The following is a 16,845-nucleotide window of genomic DNA, read 5'->3' on the forward strand; positions in this document are numbered from 1 at the left end:
TCGACGCAATCCCTTCCTCCTGCTGTTTCTCCAAGGAACAAAAGGAAAAGGACTGATGCCGAGGATTCTGGCACTTCTAAGGCTGAAGAAGTTGTTCCTTCTCATCCGAAGGCAGCTTACGATCCTTATGTTGAATCCCTCGTCAGCTCGTAAGTCGTCTTTATTTCTCCCTTTTTTTTTTTTTTTTTTTTTACTCGAAATATTTATCTTGTCTTGCTTTTTATGCTGCCGATTTTTTGATCAACAGTGATGACGAGGAAGAAGTACCAACTACAGACGTGGCTCCTCGGACAAGCACGTCACGTACTGTACTTGCTTCCGACACGCTAGTTGAAGGAGAAGAAACCTCGCCTCCTCAACAAAACGTCGTCACCACTACTCCACCATCGAGCCCCCTTGCTCCTTCACCAAAAAGGACAAGGGTTGAAAAGATTGTTGAACCTGCCCCTCAGTTGGGCAGTTCGTCGACTCTGCTCTTAGATGATGTAAGCTTGTCGACATCTATATTTTCCTTATTTTGTTTTTTCACACCTTTTCTCTTTTTCATGCCGATGTTTCTCTTGCTGTGTTCACCTTGAACAGCCTATGATCAAAGATCTTCTCCGCATCGGTTCCCAATTTATTGGATACCGTGAATATGCTAATAGAGTCGAAGGTAACGACTTTTATACTTGCTGTTTTTCCTTGATTTTTTACTCCTGTTGCTTTTCGCGATTTTGATCTTTCTTCTCTCTCTTTTCCATATCTCGACAGAGAAACTTGCAGAGGCCAACGAACGCGCCAACGCACTTGCTCGAAAATTTGAGCAAAGTGAGGCGGCTCGCAAGAAAGCCGAACTCGCTGCTAGCAAAGCCAAGGCCGAAGCTGATGAAGCCAAGGCGAGAGCTGCTGGTGTCGAGGAACTGCAGAAAAAACTTGAGGATGCTACAGCTGCCTTGGATGAGCACAAAGCTGCGCAAGCTTCTCGTGAAGAAGGAATCCTCAAGCGCCTGAAAACTCAGAGTCGCCGCACTTTCAGTAATTTTGCTGATCCCTTCTATTTTTATGAGAATCGTTGTTTCTTGTCTTTTCACTAATGCTTTGTTTCCTTGACAGCCCAAACAAACCAGGATTTTGATCTGACGAATCCTGTCAATGACCCTGTCCTTGACGCACTTTCCTATCTGGAGCTTCATGGATCCGAGATTCGTGAAGGTGTGTCGAATGCTAGCGCAGTGTTGTCGGCATTGTTCCCCTACTTCTTCCCGAAGAAAGAGGAACCTGCGACTTTCCTCAACCTTGCCAAGATGTTCAATACACCGGAAGACCTTGGACTGAAGATGCGCCAAGAAAATATGAAGGTTGCCGTTGAGAACACTGTCGCGTTGGTTGCTGACAGTCGACAGACTATTGACTGGATGAAAGTTGGCGACACCGAGCAGATAGAGCAATCAAGATGGAGGTCGTTGATTAAGGCAGCCAAGCCCAACACGAAGAAGATCTTGGCCTATCTCGGGATCAAGCCAGTGTCGACTCCTAGCTCATCAAGGCCGGAGGTCTAGTTGCATGCCTCTTTATTTTTCTTTCTATGTTTCTTTTGCTCTTGTCGCCAAAGTAGTCATTTGGCGACACGTACTTCCTTAGCTCCACTGTAATGCCCTTGTAATTATTCCAAGAGATTAATGAAAACTCTATCTTTGCTTGTTGTTTGATGTTGTCTTGTTTAAATTTCAGTTGATATTTGATAACTATACTCCATCTTCCGCTCCTTCCGATGTTTCGCCGCCTTCTCGCGCGAGAACTTTTGCTGATACTGCACCTGTCGACGATACCTTGTCGCAAGAACTGGATGAGCTTCGACAGCAGCTTCAGTATGCGAAGAAGCAAACACTTGTGATGATGGAGCAATCTCGTAAGTCATCTGAAGCCGAAAAAGTTGCTCTTCAGCAAGCTCGCGAGGCCGTGGCTGCTAAGGAAATTGCTGCTTCCGAGGCTGAAAAGGCAACCACTCGAGAGAATTTCATGCTCGAATTAATGAATGAAGCCAGTGCAGATATGTCGGGTATGCTTGCTTCATCCTCCGATATCTTTCGTCCTCATGCTATGTCTCTTAAAGGTTTCCCCTTCATTGTTTTGATAGGTTCCTTTACTGATGCTGCTGCCGAGGAAGAGAGGGTAAATGCTAGGACGAACCTCCTTGTTAACCTTTCCCTGGACCATGGTTCTTTGTTTTGGGCTACCCCAGAGAGGACCCGACAAATTGTCAGATTCCAAGATCGCACCTCTCAAACTCGCGATTTCCTTGACTTCTGTACCAAGACCTTGTCCATGGTTTACAACTCCATGTTTCCTCGGAACGTCCAACCAAAAACTCTCCCTGAATTGATGGAAAGATTCAAGGATGCTCGCAGTATCCATGATTTTGTCAAAGCTCAACTGGTAGCTGGCGCGCATTTGCTCTTATCATGCTCCAGATCTGCCACTCAAATCTTGACCTTACCCAAGTTGTCGCAAAAGTTCATCAAAAGGTACAACGTCGAAGAGTTGGTGTTGACAGGATTAACACGAAGGTTACGCCTATAGCCGAAGAAATGATTGAGGACCTTCTTCGGATGGACGCCGACTTTTTTGCCGATGGCCATTATGCCGATTTTCTTGGTGCTGCTCCTGAAGAAAACAGAGTTACTCTTGATGACATATTGAATCAAGACTAGTTATTTTCCTCTTGTAGATACTTCTTCTTTGTAATCCATGACTATATTGTAAAGCAATCATTATATTTCTCTGTTCATCTAGCCCCCGAGTGTTTCGGTGACTCTTTACTGTATTTATATATTTGCGAGGTTTTGAACCAAGGCATTTATATATTTATGGCGAATATGAGTCCCCGAGCTTCTTTATTGAGTACTATTTTGTATTTTTACTGACTCACGAGGTATTTTAATACCAAGGCAAGGTTTTTTCTTTTTTGATGGACTATATTGAAATTCGTCGGAGCGAAGACTTTGAACATGTCGATAAAGAGAAAGGTATATTGACACTATCTTTATTATATTGCAGCACCGCGAGCCCGCCTCATTAAAAACCTTCTCCGGCCCCACTCGGTGCCCCGAAAAAGGAAAAGAGTGCGTCTGAAAACTTGCGGGCGTTTCAGTATATTGAAGTTTTACAAGGACTATATTTCGACTCTAGGCGTAGAACACTTTGAGTTGCGCCACGTTCCAGGGGTTTGGCTCCTCCACCCCTGTCTTCTTGTCCTTTATCCTGTATGCTCCTCCTCCGATTACTTCCGTGACAATGTAAGGGCCAAGCCATGGTGACTCGAGTTTTTCATGACTTTTTTGCGTGAGCCGAAGAACTAGGTCTCCCACCTGAAAAGATCTTGGCCGCAAACGTCGACTGTGGTAATTCTTCAAGTCCTGTTGGTATTTGGTTACCCGAGACAATACTTCGTCTCGGGCTTCATCAAGTGCGTCCACGTCGTCTTCTAGCGCTTTTCTCGACACTTCTTCGTCATATTCGACGACACGTGGAGAGTTGTGCTCTATCTCGATTGGTAGTACTGCTTCTGCTCCATGAACCAAGAAAAACGGCGTTTCCTGTGTTGCTGTGTTTGGTGTTGTTCGGATGCTCCACAACACACTTGGTAGTTCCTCTGGCCAGGTATGCCGAGCTTTTTCCAGTGGTCCTAACAAGCGTTTCTTGATGCCATTGCAGATGATGCCATTGGCTTTCTCGACTTGCCCATTGGTTTAAGGATGTGCAACTGACGCAAAGTGCAACTTGATGCCCGCCTCTTCGCAATAATCTTTGAATTCGTGGGATGTGAAGTTACTGCCGTTGTCTGTGACGATGCTGTGGGGCACTCCAAATCTGAAGACGAGGCCTTTTATAAATTTTACTGCGGATGCTCCGTCTGGTGAATTTATCGGCTTCGCTTCTATCCACTTTGTAAATTTGTCGACAGCTACTAGCATATACTCCTTTCCTCCTGGCCAGGATTTGTGTAACTTGCCCACCATATCAAGTCCCCATTGAGCAAAGGGCCATGACAATGGTATTGGTGCTAGCTCTGCTGGAGAGTGAGGTTTTGCGGCAAACCTTTGACACGCGTCGCAAGTTCTTACTATGTCCTTGGCGTCCTCGATTGCTGTCAACCAGTAGAATCCTGCCCGAAAGACCTTGCTGCAATAGCTCGACTACTCGCGTGGTGGCCACATATTCCTTCGTGTACGTCCTTCAGAATTATTCTTCCTTCTTCGGGTGTGACACACCTTTGCAAGATGCCTGAAATACTTCGCTTATACAATTCTCCTTTGACCACCGTGAAAGCTTTGGAGCGTCGAATTACTCGTCTTGCCTCAACTGGATCATCGGGTATTTCTTTCCTGAGGATGTATGATATGTACGGCTGCATCCACGGTATTTGTATCACCATGACCAGGTCCTGATCTTCTTCTTCTTCCTCTTGCTTTTCCTTGGTAGCCCCCGAGGGTTTCTTCTCCTTCTTTTTTGATTTTGTTGATTTGGTGGACCTCTCTGTTATCTCTTCCCAGAATACACCTGGCGGGACTGCAAGGCATTGCGACCCGATGTTTGCAAGAACGTCGGCTTCGTCGTTGCTCAATCTGCTAATATGATTTACTTCGCATCCATCGAACAACTTCTCGAGCTCGTTGTACACCTCCTTGTACGCCATCATGCTATCATTGACTACGTCACATTGGTTCATAACTTGCTGAGCCACCAACTGTGAGTCGCCAAAGATTTTTAGTCGAGTTGCACCGCAGGCTTTCGCCATCTTCATCCCGTGTATGAGAGCCTCGTATTCTGCTTCATTGTTAGATGCGTTAGGGAACGTCATCCGAAGGACGTACTTTAACTTGTCGCCTTCAGGTGATATGAGTACTACTCCTGCGCCAGCTCCTTCTAGTCTTTTGGACCCGTCAAAGTTCATGGTCCAGGTTCTCGACAAATCTGGAGGTCCTGTATTTTGCAACTCCATCCACTCTGCAATGAAGTCCGGCAGTATTTGCGACTTGATTGCTTTTCTTTTTTCATACGTGATGTCCCGAGGGGAAAGTTCTATTCCCCAAAGGGAGACATGACCCGTAGCTTCTGGGTTGTTCAGTATATTTGACAAGGGAGCTTCGTTGACCACTATGATCGGATGTGCCAAAAAATAGTGGCGCAATTTTCGTGCTGTCGTGAACACTCCATATGCTATCTTTTGGTACTGAGGATACCTTTGTTTTGAGGGCGATAAAACTTCGCTAACGAAGTATACTGGCCTCTGCACGCCGTGGAGTTTTCCTTCTTCTTCCCTTTCAACAACTAGCACCGTGCTCACCACTTGGGGCGTGGCTGCGATATACAGCAGGAGAGGTTCCCTTTCTTTTGGCGCCACCAAAATTGGTGGTGTCGAGATTGTGCGCTTCAAATCCTCGAAAGCTCGTCGGCTTCTTCTGTTCCACCGGAATTTATCTCCTTGCTTTATCAAAGCGTAAAATGGCAACGCTTTTTCACCCAGCCTAGCGACGAATCTGCTCAAAGCTGCGACTCGCTTGATTAGCTGTTGTATCTCCTTCAACTTTGTTGGCTTCCTCATTGTTATGATAGCTTGTATTTTGTCGGGATTTGCTTCAATCCCTCTTGCTGAGACTAGAAACCCCAGAAGTTCTCCTGCTGGGACGCCAAAGGAACACTTCGTCGGGTTCAGCTTCAGGCAAAATTTGTCGAGGTTATCAAAAGTTTCTTTGAGATCCTCGATCAGCGTTGCCCCCTTTTTTGATGTTATGACGACATCATCAATGTATACTTGCACGTTCTTCCCGATCTGTGTCACCAAACACTTCTGCATCATCCTCTGATATGTTGCTCCCGCATTTTTTAAACCAAAGGGCATTGTTCTGTAGCAAAACACGCCGTAAGGTGTAATAAACGCGGTCTTTACTTCATCTTCTTCTTTCAATCTGATCTGGTTATAACCAGAATATGCATCCAGGAAGGAAAGACGTTCACATCCAGCCGTGGAGTAGATAATTTGATCGATCCTCGGGAGGGGAAAGTGATCCTTTGGACAATGTTTATTGAGACACGTAAAGTCGACGCACATGCGAAGGACCTTAGTGTTTTTTTTCGGCACCAGCACAGGATTTTCTACCCATGTGGCTTCTGTGAATATCTCTTTTATAAAACCAGCTTCTTGTAGTCGATTGATTTCTGACAGCATGGCTTTGCGGTTTGGTTCCGAAAAACGCCGCAAAGGTTATTTGATTGGTCTCGCTAGTGGATCCAAGTTTAGGTGGTGCTCGGCAAGTTCCCTGGGTACTCCTGGCATGTCAGCTGGACACCATGCGAAGATTTTCCAGTGCTCACGGAGGAACTCGACGAGCGCGCTTTCCTATGCGATATCCATGTCGTTTGCGATAGATGTCGTCTTTTTCGGGTCTGTCGGGTGAATCTGCACTTCTTTTGAATTTTTCTCGGTACTGAAAGTTGATTCTTTGTTTGGCCTTCCAACGTCTGGTAGTACGTCGTAATCAGTCATGCTTTTTGACGCCAAGTACTCAGCTTGCATCCCGAAAGTTTCTGACAGCCGGTGAAAATCCTTGTCGCATTTATCGGCTAAGGCAAAGCTTCCTTTGACTGTGATTGGTCCCTTTGGCCCAGGCAACCTCCACAACAGGTATGTATAGTGTGGCACCGCCATAAATCTAGCATATGCTGGTCGTCCCAACAGAGCGTGGTACTGCAACGGAAAATCCACGACTTCAAATTCGAGCCTCTCGATTCTATAATTTTCTCGGGTCCCAAACTGAACGTCGAGATTGATCTTTCCCAATGGATAACTTGGTTTCTCCGGTGTGATGCCGTGGAACCTTGTGTCTGTTGGTTTCAAGTTTGCTAAGGATATGTTCATCTTCCTCAATGTATCTGCATACATAAGGTTCAAGCTGCTGCCGCCGTCTATGAACACTCGAGAGACATCAAATCCCGCGATAACTGCTGGCAGAATAAGTGCTGACTGCCCTGGTCGAGGAACTTGCTGTGGATGATCTGCTATTGTGAAGCCGATATCTTGTCCTGACCAATTAAGGTACTCAAATGTTGGTGGAGGCATTTTCTCTGCCATAAACACCTGTCGTGAGATTACTTTCTGAGCTCTATTGGACGGCCTTCCCTTCTGAATCATCGACACTGCTCCATTGGAGTTAGGATCAACATAAGGTGGTGGTGCAGGTGCTGCCGCTATTCTGAGCTGATGCCGATTGTCGTCTGTGATCGCGGGAGGAGGCGGCAAGTGAATCTCGCTTCTAGGTTCTCGAGGATTTCTCTGTGCTGCCCGTGCGTTAGCGTTTTCTGCGTACCGCAACATTGCCTGAAAATTTCGACAGTCTTTCTGCAAGTGCCCTGACTGTCTTTTACCGTTGCTGTCGAGGAAAAAGTGCATCTGGCACGGTCCATTCATCATCTCTTCAGGGGACACGAAGGGTCTTGGGAACCTAGGCCCGCTATTTTGCCTGCTGCGTGAATCATCCCTGTTATCACCTCGCTGTTCATTGCTTCTCTGGTAATCATCTCTGTTGCTTCCTCCTGTATTTGTCCGAAAGCCTGCCGAAATTTGTCCTGGAGCGTCATAGTTACGTGCCGAGGAAATCTTCGCCTCGGTTGATAGTTTCGACCACGGTCCTCCTCTGGCGACCTGTGCCGTTTGTTGTGGACAGCGTCTTCTCCATCTGCCCATTTATTTGCTATCTCCATTAACGCGGATACTGTCTTTGGATTGGTCCTTCCCAAATCCTCGACAAAATCTCCACGCCTGACTCCTGCGACAAACGCATCTATTGCTCTCTCGTCAGATATATTTTCTGCCGAGTTTTTGATGATATTCCACCTTTCGATGTACTTTCTCATTGGCTCATCTGGCTTTTGTCGACATGCTCTCAACTCCTCTAACGACGCGGGTTTTTTGCACGTGGATCTGAAGTTCTTGACGAACACGTCCTCGAAACTTTCCCAGCTGTCGATGGATCCTGGAGTGAGTTTCTTTATCCAAGATCGTGCGGCTCCACTCAAATGTACCTGGATGCTTTGCATGGCTGTTGCCCTGGTTCCTCCCGTGAGCTTCACTGTCTCCAGATAGTCGACTAGCCAATCCTCTGGATCTTGAAGGCCGTCGAACTTTTTGAAATTATCGGGTAGCTTGAATCCTGAGGGGACTCGAGTTTTTCGGACTCTCCTCGTGAAGCATGGCAAGCCGCACATATCTTCGTCGTTAAGCTCCGGAGATTGCCGATGATCCCTTCTGCTTTGTCGTGCTCTGTCGACTCTTGCTTGTGCTGCCGTATCTCTTGCTCCACTTGGTCCTTCAGGGGCTGCCGCCGTTGCTGCTGCAGGTCGTGGACTATTTTGCCTTGCTGTTCCTTCGGGAGGCGTTGTAACGAACGCTGTCCCCATAGCTCCAACTCCTGCTATCGCCATATTGTATAGTGTTTCCCTTGGATCACCTGGAGGTGGTTTAGACGCGAGGATAAAAGCTTGTGTCGCCATATACCCAGCTTCTGGTGTCTTAGGGATAATGTTTCCTCTTGTGTCTATCGACATAAAGGACATGTCGAGGTTTTGAACCAAGTGCTCTCTTTCTGCTTCGGGTATGTGTTGTAACCTTGATCTTCCTCTGTTCCGAGCCTCCCTGTGGCTATCACCCGAAGTTCTAGATTGTCGACTCAGATCTGCCCTTCTCCTGCTGGATGCAGAAGCTGCTTCCTTTCTCCTGTTCAACTCAGCTGTCTGTTTTTCCAATTCCCTCGCAGCTCGTGCGAGCCTATATTGATATGCTTGAAATTCTTCTGGTGTGGCTGTGGTAGCCATTGGTTCTGTGCTGTTCATAGCTCTCGCAGCTCTGTCCCACGCTGCTTGTGAAAGTTGAACTCTATCTCGCGGCTCTGGCCCGACGTATTTGTTGCCCAGGCCTTGTCGCAGATTGGAGGGATCGACGTATGGATTTCCCAGACTGTTGAAAGCCTCAGATGTCTCCTCTTGATCTTCAATGGCGTAAATCTGATGATACTTTGTACTCAGATCTACGTTGGGTTTGGTGACATCATCGTTGAGATTGATGAAGACCTTGCCTACTGTGATAGATTTGTCGATGAAGTCGTAACTGTCGACATCGCTTGAGCCATCGCTTATATATGAGTCCGCAGATGACTCAAACGACATGTCGTTGAAGATCTTGGCGAGTTTCTCTCTTGTTCTGGTGCTGACGTAACGTGTCGCCGAGGTTTCTTCTTCTCCTGACTCGGTTGACGACGCATAGCTTGAAAAATCGGTATCGACCTTCGACGATCCCGACGAAATCGGAACCTCGACACGATACGATCCTTCCTTCTCGACGCGAAAGTGAAACCTTCCGAACGTCATCTCCATGGGCTCCGCCAGATACGCATATGCATCCAAACGGGAGGGTGGGTGAGGAACAAAATCGACAAGACCAGCAGCGATCTGTTTACCTCGATCCATTGTGTTGCTTGCGGTTGACGATGTCGAAGATCTTGAGCGTGCCATCGAGATCAGATCCTTACGCCTCTAGTTCCCACAGATGGCGCCAATTGACAAGGTATCAACTTGTCAATGCCTATGGATTGTAGGCTAGGGTTTAGTTGGAAGTAGAGGGTAAGTAGATCTCGAAGGTTTCAGCCGGAAAGTACTCGACGATTATGAAAACTAGGGTTTGTAGACAATGATTCGATCCTTTCTTCGTCCCTCGACTCCCCCTTTTTATAGGAGGTGGAGCCGAGGGATTCGTGCTATACAAGTTACAGAGTCCGGGACGGTTTCTAACTCATCCCGCCAGATTACAAATAACACTTCTTATTACAACTCTTGACTTTCCTTGATATATCTTGGGCTCCCGAATCTTCTTATTCTTCGGGTAGTGGGCCTTCAATAAACCCCGGGTACTATCTTCGGCAGGCCCATTTGGGATGCCTATGTCAATGACTGCCGGGTCCAGTGAGTTGCATCGACTGGAACTGGCGGGGTATTGGAAACAGCGCGATAGTTTGAGAGATCCTTGTTCTTCTTGGAACACATAGTCCCCGGCTGGTCTTTTTATGTGAAACTCGTTTATGATCGTGTTCACCATCTCCGAAACCGCATGGGCCTTGATGGTTTCTTCGGTGTTGATAGTGATGGCAAGAGCGGGGTCTGGCCCTGTTTTGGCACGAGAAAGTGGTTTTCATGGATATCAAGGATCCTAGCCCGAGATTTATTGATGCTCATGTCCGCTTGAGTCCTGGTGAACCTTTACTTCATGTGGCATTCGTGTATGGGGAACCACGAGTGTGCAACCGTCATCGGATGTGGTCCCTTCTCTCACGGCTGAGGGCATCATCCTCCCTTCCTTGGCTCGTTCTACGTGACTTCAATGAGGCCCTCTCACAGTATGAGCATTTCTTGGCTTGTGTGCCCTCGAAGTCTCAAATCTCAGTCTTCCGCGATTGTGTACGAGTCTGTGAGCTGAATGAGTTTTTCAGGCCTTCCTTTTACTTGTGACAACAAGAGAGCAGGTAATAATAGCAATGTACGTATCCGTCATGATCGTGATATGGCAGGCAATAGTTGGCATGAGGTTTCAGCCTCATAGTCCTTGTAAGGTTTTATGCATGCACTTTTTTTTTGTTAGACAACCTGCTAACAATTTTACTAATAGACCAACAATCAAGGAAAGTCTGGAGTAAATGGTGGAAGTAAAATCATAGACAGCAATCAAATTAGGAGTCAACATGAGCTGCCCCTTATAAGTAATAAGTTGCTCTCACTTGATAGCCTGTGGCCCTCTCTCCCTTGATCTCTCACACGAACAGCAAGGTGGAAGAAAGAACTCGCACAGACAGGAGAAGAACACACAGAGTTTTCTGCACACGTACTTGTGCTTTTCTCTTGTTCACGTTGCTTTTAACTAACTTCAGCTGATTACAAGTTTTTAAATAGAGGAGACAACACACACACGCACTACTGATCTGATCCACTATTGCTCTCCACTAGTCGTTAGCAAGGCCACAAATAAGAGTTAATGGCACTGGAGGTCACAGGACTTGTCCCGCATGTGCAGATAAGTCACGGAAGTTGCGAAACGTGCAAACCAGTCACATAACTTTACTCTCGTGTGCACGTGAGGTCACAAAATGGTCTGCTGCCTGGTTCATGCCAAAAACCAGACATGTGCATTGCACGTGAGATGGAGAGGGGTTGTTTTATTGCACTTAACTATTTTAGGACTGGAATATCCAGCATATTTAGTTTTGACAGCAAAATAACATGTTTTTGACAGCATTTCCGTCCAGATTTTTGACAGCATTTTTGTCCAAATTTTTTACAGCATCTATTGACACAAATTCAACATCATGTTTTCCCTAAAAGAAAATCAACATCATATTTTACAGCAAAATGGCATCAAAAGTGAGCAGTATTAAGACATTGCCATCACAATTAAACTGCCATATAGAGATAACTTAAACTGCTTTTGCTCCTCTTGCTCCTCTTGCCCCTCTAGTTCCTCTTGATCCTAGTGCTCTCCCAGATGTGTTGACAAGTGGACCTCTTCTTGAAGGTATATTGGCTCTATGTTCTGCAACAAAGTAACTTTCCTCTGGCATTTCCTCTACAATTACAGGCATTGCTTGTGCAGGCCCCTATTTAGACACACATATAATGTCATCAATATTTATTTAACGCATGCAAAGAATTTGGATAGTGAAATGTACCTCACGTGATAGAATGTCAACCATGGAATCTTTCAGATGTAGATCTGCCCTTTCTTGTTTATGAATGTGCTATTCATTTTAATAAGAAATATGTCAAGTATTGCTTTGAGGATAATATAAATAAGAAATATGGCAAAACATGAAGAATACTCACAGTTCTAATCACAGGGAAGTCAATATCACCATTTTCATCTAGAATCTGTTTTGATTTTTTCCTCTTAGCTATCTGCAAAAGATGCTCAACATGCTCCTTCATCTTGTTACTTTGTGTTCTTTTCCTTCCTCTTGAGCTTGTATTTTTTCCTTTCTCATGAGCTTGACCGGGTGGAGCTTTTCCTTTTATTTTGCTACTCTGTGGTACTATATGTGCTGCAGCTTGCTCTTCTTGTTGCACTGATTGTTGATCTTGTGCATGCTCTTGTTGTTGCAGCTCCTCCTCCTTATTATTGCCAAGAGCGACATCATTTTCCCTTATTATTGCAGATTTTAGCTCACCGCAACCGCCTCTGTTATGGCTTGCTACTTTGCAATATCCGCAGTGCATTGTAACACCATGCTTGCTCAGTCTAGTGCCATCTTCACTCTCTTCTGGTTGCTTCCTTCTATTTTTCTTCCTCCTTCCAACACTTTTTTCATAAAGAGGAGGCAAGATAGGAGTTGCATCTACAGGTGCCCACTCATCCTTATCTCTAAGAGGAAAGATTTGCCCACCATATGCTAGCATGTATGTTGGTAGAGTGTAGCAGCTTGAAACCATGCTTTCAGGCTTTATTCTATCATGCCTCATGCAAGCAATTGCATGGCTACATGGGATACCTGTAAGTTGCCATCTTCTGCAAGAGCAAGCTCTCATGTTAAGCTCTACCACATAATCCCTTCCATGTGACTCCACTCCAAATACTCCTCCACTAGCTGGTGACACTTCAACATCTCTTGAAAATTCGGTATTTTTCCTCAACTTGTCTCTAATTTTTGGAGTAATATTGCCTGTCCATTTCTCAAGTGATTCCTTCCTCTTCGTGTATTGCCTGTGCTGAATTTGTGATCTAATTTTCTCAAACATGGACATCACGGGGAGCTCCCTTGCATATAAGATGTATCTACAAGTCAAATGGCAACAATTAAATGAGGGAAAAAATCAGCAAATGACAAAAAGAAATCAATACAAGTCAATGAGAAATATTTAGTACCTGTTGAACACCTCGCATGTATTGTTTAGGAGATTGTCACACTTAGGGAAATCACTGAAGAATTCTCTACACCATGTATTTGGAGCCATCTCCTCGACAAATGCATGTGCTCCGGGATTGTCTTCCTTTAGGTTTGCCATGTTCCTCTCAAATGATGCTACTATTGTGGATTTGGCACAAGCCCATAGTTGTTGCCTTACTGTTTCACCCTTGTGGACCTGGTGGATGTTCTGATACAAATGACGCACACAAAACCTATGCTCAGCATCAGGAAATTGTTCTTGCACACCTTTGATAAGGCCCTTTTGCTTATCACTCATGATGGTAATTGGAGATGTGTTGACTATGTTTAGATCTTGCTTTAGCGTAGCAAGGAACCAGGTCCATGAACTGTAGCACTCTGTCTCCACCACTGCCACTGCAATTGGATAGATGGCATCATTGCCATCAACGCCAATAGCAGTGAGTAACTGACCACCATACTTTGTCTTTATGAAAGTTCCATCAAGACAAATGACTGGTCGACAACCCTTCAGCCAGCCTATCTTGCAAGCTGCTAAACTCATGTAGCATGTGCTAAATAAACCATGCTCAAGGTGTACATAAAAGGAGGAACGAGGATTTCTAGTTACAAATTCTTTGCCATACTGCCAAAGCAATGAAAACTGCTTGATCTCATCACCATGTACTGACATAGGCATCCCAAATGGGCCTGCCGAAGATAGTACCCGGGGTTTATTGAAGGCCCACTACCCGAAGAATAAGAAGATTCGGGAGCCCAAGATATATCAAGGAAAGTCAAGAGTTGTAATAAGAAGTGTTATTTGTAATCTGGCGGGATGAGTTAGAAACCGTCCCGGACTCTGTAACTTGTATAGCACGAATCCCTCGGCTCCACCTCCTATAAAAAGGGGGAGTCGAGGGACGAAGAAAGGATCGAATCATTGTCTACAAACCCTAGTTTTCATAATCGTCGAGTACTTTCCGGCTGAAACCTTCGAGATCTACTTACCCTCTACTTCCAACTAAACCCTAGCCTACAATCCATAGGCATTGACAAGTTGATACCTTGTCAATTGGCGCCGTCTGTGGGAACTAGAGGCGTAAGGATCTGATCTCGATGGCACGCTCAAGATCTTCGACATCGTCAACCGCAAGCAACACAATGGATCGAGGTAAACAGATCGCTGCTGGTCTTGTCGATTTTGTTCCTCACCCACCCTCCCGTTTGGATGCATATGCGTATCTGGCGGAGCCCATGGAGATGACGTTCGGAAGGTTTCACTTTCGCGTCGAGAAGGAAGGATCGTATCGTGTCGAGGTTCCGATTTCGTCGGGATCGTCGAAGGTCGATACCGATTTTTCAAGCTATGCGTCGTCAACCGAGTCAGGAGAAGAAGAAACCTCGGCGACACGTTACGTCAGCACCAGAACAAGAGAGAAACTCGCCAAGATCTTCAACGACATGTCGTTTGAGTCATCTGCGGACTCATATATAAGCGATGGCTCAAGCGATGTCGACAGTTACGACTTCATCGACAAATCTATCACAGTAGGCAAGGTCTTCATCAATCTCAACGATGATGTCACCAAACCCAACGTAGATCTGAGTACAAAGTATCATCAGATTTACGCCATTGAAGATCAAGAGGAGACATCTGAGGCTTTCGACGGTCGGGAAATCCATACGTCGATCCCTCCAATCTGCGACAAGGCCTGGGCAACAAATACGTCGGGCCAGAGCCGCGAGATAGAGTTCAACTTTCACAAGCAGCGTGGGACAGAGCTGCGAGAGCTATGAACGGCACAGAACCAATGGCTACCACAGCCACACCAGAAGAATTGCAAGCATATCAATATAGGCTCGCACGAGCTGCGAGGGAATTGGAAAAACAGACAGCTGAGTTGAACAGGAGAAAGGAAGCAGCTTACGCATCCAGCGGGAGAAGGGCAGATCTGAGTCGACAATCTAGAACTTCGGGTGATAGCCACAGGGAGGCTCGGAACAGAGGAAGATCAAGGTTACAACACATACCCGAAGCAGAAAGAGAGCACTTGGTTCAAAACCTCGACATGTCCTTTATGTCGATAGACACAAGAGGAAACATTATCCCTAAGACACCAGAAGCTGGGTATATGGCGACACAAGCTTTTATCCTCGTGTCTAAACCACCTCCAGGTGATCCAAGGGAAACACTATACAATATGGCGATAGCAGGAGTTGGAGCTATGGGGACAGCGTTCGTTACAACGCCTCCCGAAGGAACAGCAAGGCAAAATAGTCCACGACCTGCAGCAGCAACGGCGGCAGCCCCTGAAGGACCAAGTGGAGCAAGAGATACGGCAGCACAAGCAAGAGTCGACAGAGCACGACAAAGCAGAAGGGATCATCGGCAATCTCCGGAGCTTAACGACGAAGATATGTGCGGCTTGCCATGCTTCACGAGGAGAGTCCGAAAAACTCGAGTCCCCTCAGGATTCAAGCTACCCGATAATTTCAAAAAGTTCGACGGCCTTCAAGATCCAGAGGATTGGCTAGTCGACTATCTGGAGACAGTGAAGCTCACGGGAGGAACCAGGGCAACAGCCATGCAAAGCATCCAGGTACATTTGAGTGGAGCCGCACGATCTTGGATAAAGAAACTCACTCCAGGATCCATCGACAGCTGGGAAAGTTTCGAGGACGTGTTCGTCAAGAACTTCAGATCCACGTGCAAAAAACCCGCGTCGTTAGAGGAGTTGAGAGCATGTCGACAAAAGCCAGATGAGCCAATGAGAAAGTACATCGAAAGGTGGAATATCATCAAAAACTCGGCAGAAAATATATCTGACGAGAGAGCAATAGATGCGTTTGTCGCAGGAGTCAGGCGTGGAGATTTTGTCGAGGATTTGGGAAGGACCAATCCAAAGACAGTATCCGCGTTAATGGAGATAGCAAATAAATGGGCAGATGGAGAAGACGCTGTCCACAACAAACGGCACAGGTCGCCAGAGGAGGACCGTGGTCGAAACTATCAACCGAGGCGAAGATTTCCTCGGCAGTACCAGAACTATGACGCTCCAGGACAAATTTCGGCAGGCTTTCGGACAAATACAGGAGGAAGCAACAGAGATGATTACCAGAGAAGCAATGAACAGCGAGGTGATAACAGGGATGATTCACGCAGCAGGCAAAATAGCGGGCCTAGGTTCCCAAGACCCTTCGTGTCCCCTGAAGAGATGATGAATGGACCGTGCCAGATGCACTTTTTCCTCGACAGCAACGGTAAAAGACAGTCGGGGCACTTGCGTAAAGAGCGTCGAAATTTTCAGGCAATGTTGCGGTACGCAGCAACGCTAACGCACGGGCAGCACAGAGAAATCCTCGAGAACCTAGAAGCGAGATTCACTTGCCGCCTCCTCCCGCGATCACAGACGACAATCGGCATCAGCTCAGAATAGCGGCAGCACCTGCACCACCACCTTATGTTGATCCTAACTCCAATGGAGCAGTGTCGATGATTCAGAAGGGAAGGCCGTCCAATAGAGCTCAGAAAGTAATCTCACGACAGGTGTTTATGGCAGAGAAAATGCCTCCACCAACAGTTGAGTACCTTAATTGGTCAGGACAAGATATCGGCTTCACAATAGCAGATCATCCGCAGCAAGTTCCTCGACCAGGGCAGTCAGCACTTATTCTGCCAGCAGTTATCGCGGGATTTGATGTCTCTCGAGTGTTCATAGACGGCGGCAGCAGCTTGAACCTTATGTATGCAGATACATTGAGGAAGATGAACATATCCTTAGCAAACTTGAAACCAACAGACACAAGGTTCCACGGCATCACACCGGAGAAACCAAGTTATCCATTGGGAAAGATCAATCTCGACGTTCAGTTTGGGACCCGAGAAAATTATAGAATCGAG

At 46.3% G+C, this 16,845-nt stretch overlaps 1 protein-coding gene across 1 annotated transcript; it reads right to left on the minus strand.

The window, feature by feature from the left end:
• Positions 1–11,443: 11,443 nt before the first annotated feature.
• LOC127305741 (uncharacterized) lies at positions 11,444–12,866 on the minus strand. The gene is made up of 3 exons (XM_051336270.2): positions 11,905–12,866; positions 11,751–11,819; positions 11,444–11,678 (listed from the first exon to the last, which is right to left on the minus strand). Exons 1-3 carry the CDS (start codon positions 12,817–12,819, stop codon positions 11,499–11,501), a joined length of 1,164 nt encoding a protein of 387 aa, XP_051192230.2. The 5' UTR covers positions 12,820–12,866; the 3' UTR covers positions 11,444–11,498.
• Between the last annotated feature and the right edge of the window lie 3,979 nt (positions 12,867–16,845).

This window comes from Lolium perenne, chromosome 6, assembly GCF_019359855.2.
Source record: "Lolium perenne isolate Kyuss_39 chromosome 6, Kyuss_2.0, whole genome shotgun sequence".
Lineage (NCBI taxonomy): Eukaryota > Viridiplantae > Streptophyta > Magnoliopsida > Poales > Poaceae > Lolium > Lolium perenne.

Excerpts from the sequence above, each read along its gene's own strand:
- LOC127305741 (XM_051336270.2), bottom strand. The coding sequence starts at position 12,819 with ATGTCCATGTTTGAGAAAATTAGATCACAAATTCAGCACAGGCAATAC. Across the intron at positions 11,820-11,904 it reads ACTTCCCTGTGATTAGAACT|CACATTCATAAACAAGAAAG; the intron begins GTGAGTATTCTT and ends TAAAATGAATAG. Across the intron at positions 11,679-11,750 it reads TTGACATTCTATCACGTGAG|GGGCCTGCACAAGCAATGCC; the intron begins GTACATTTCACT and ends GTGTCTAAATAG.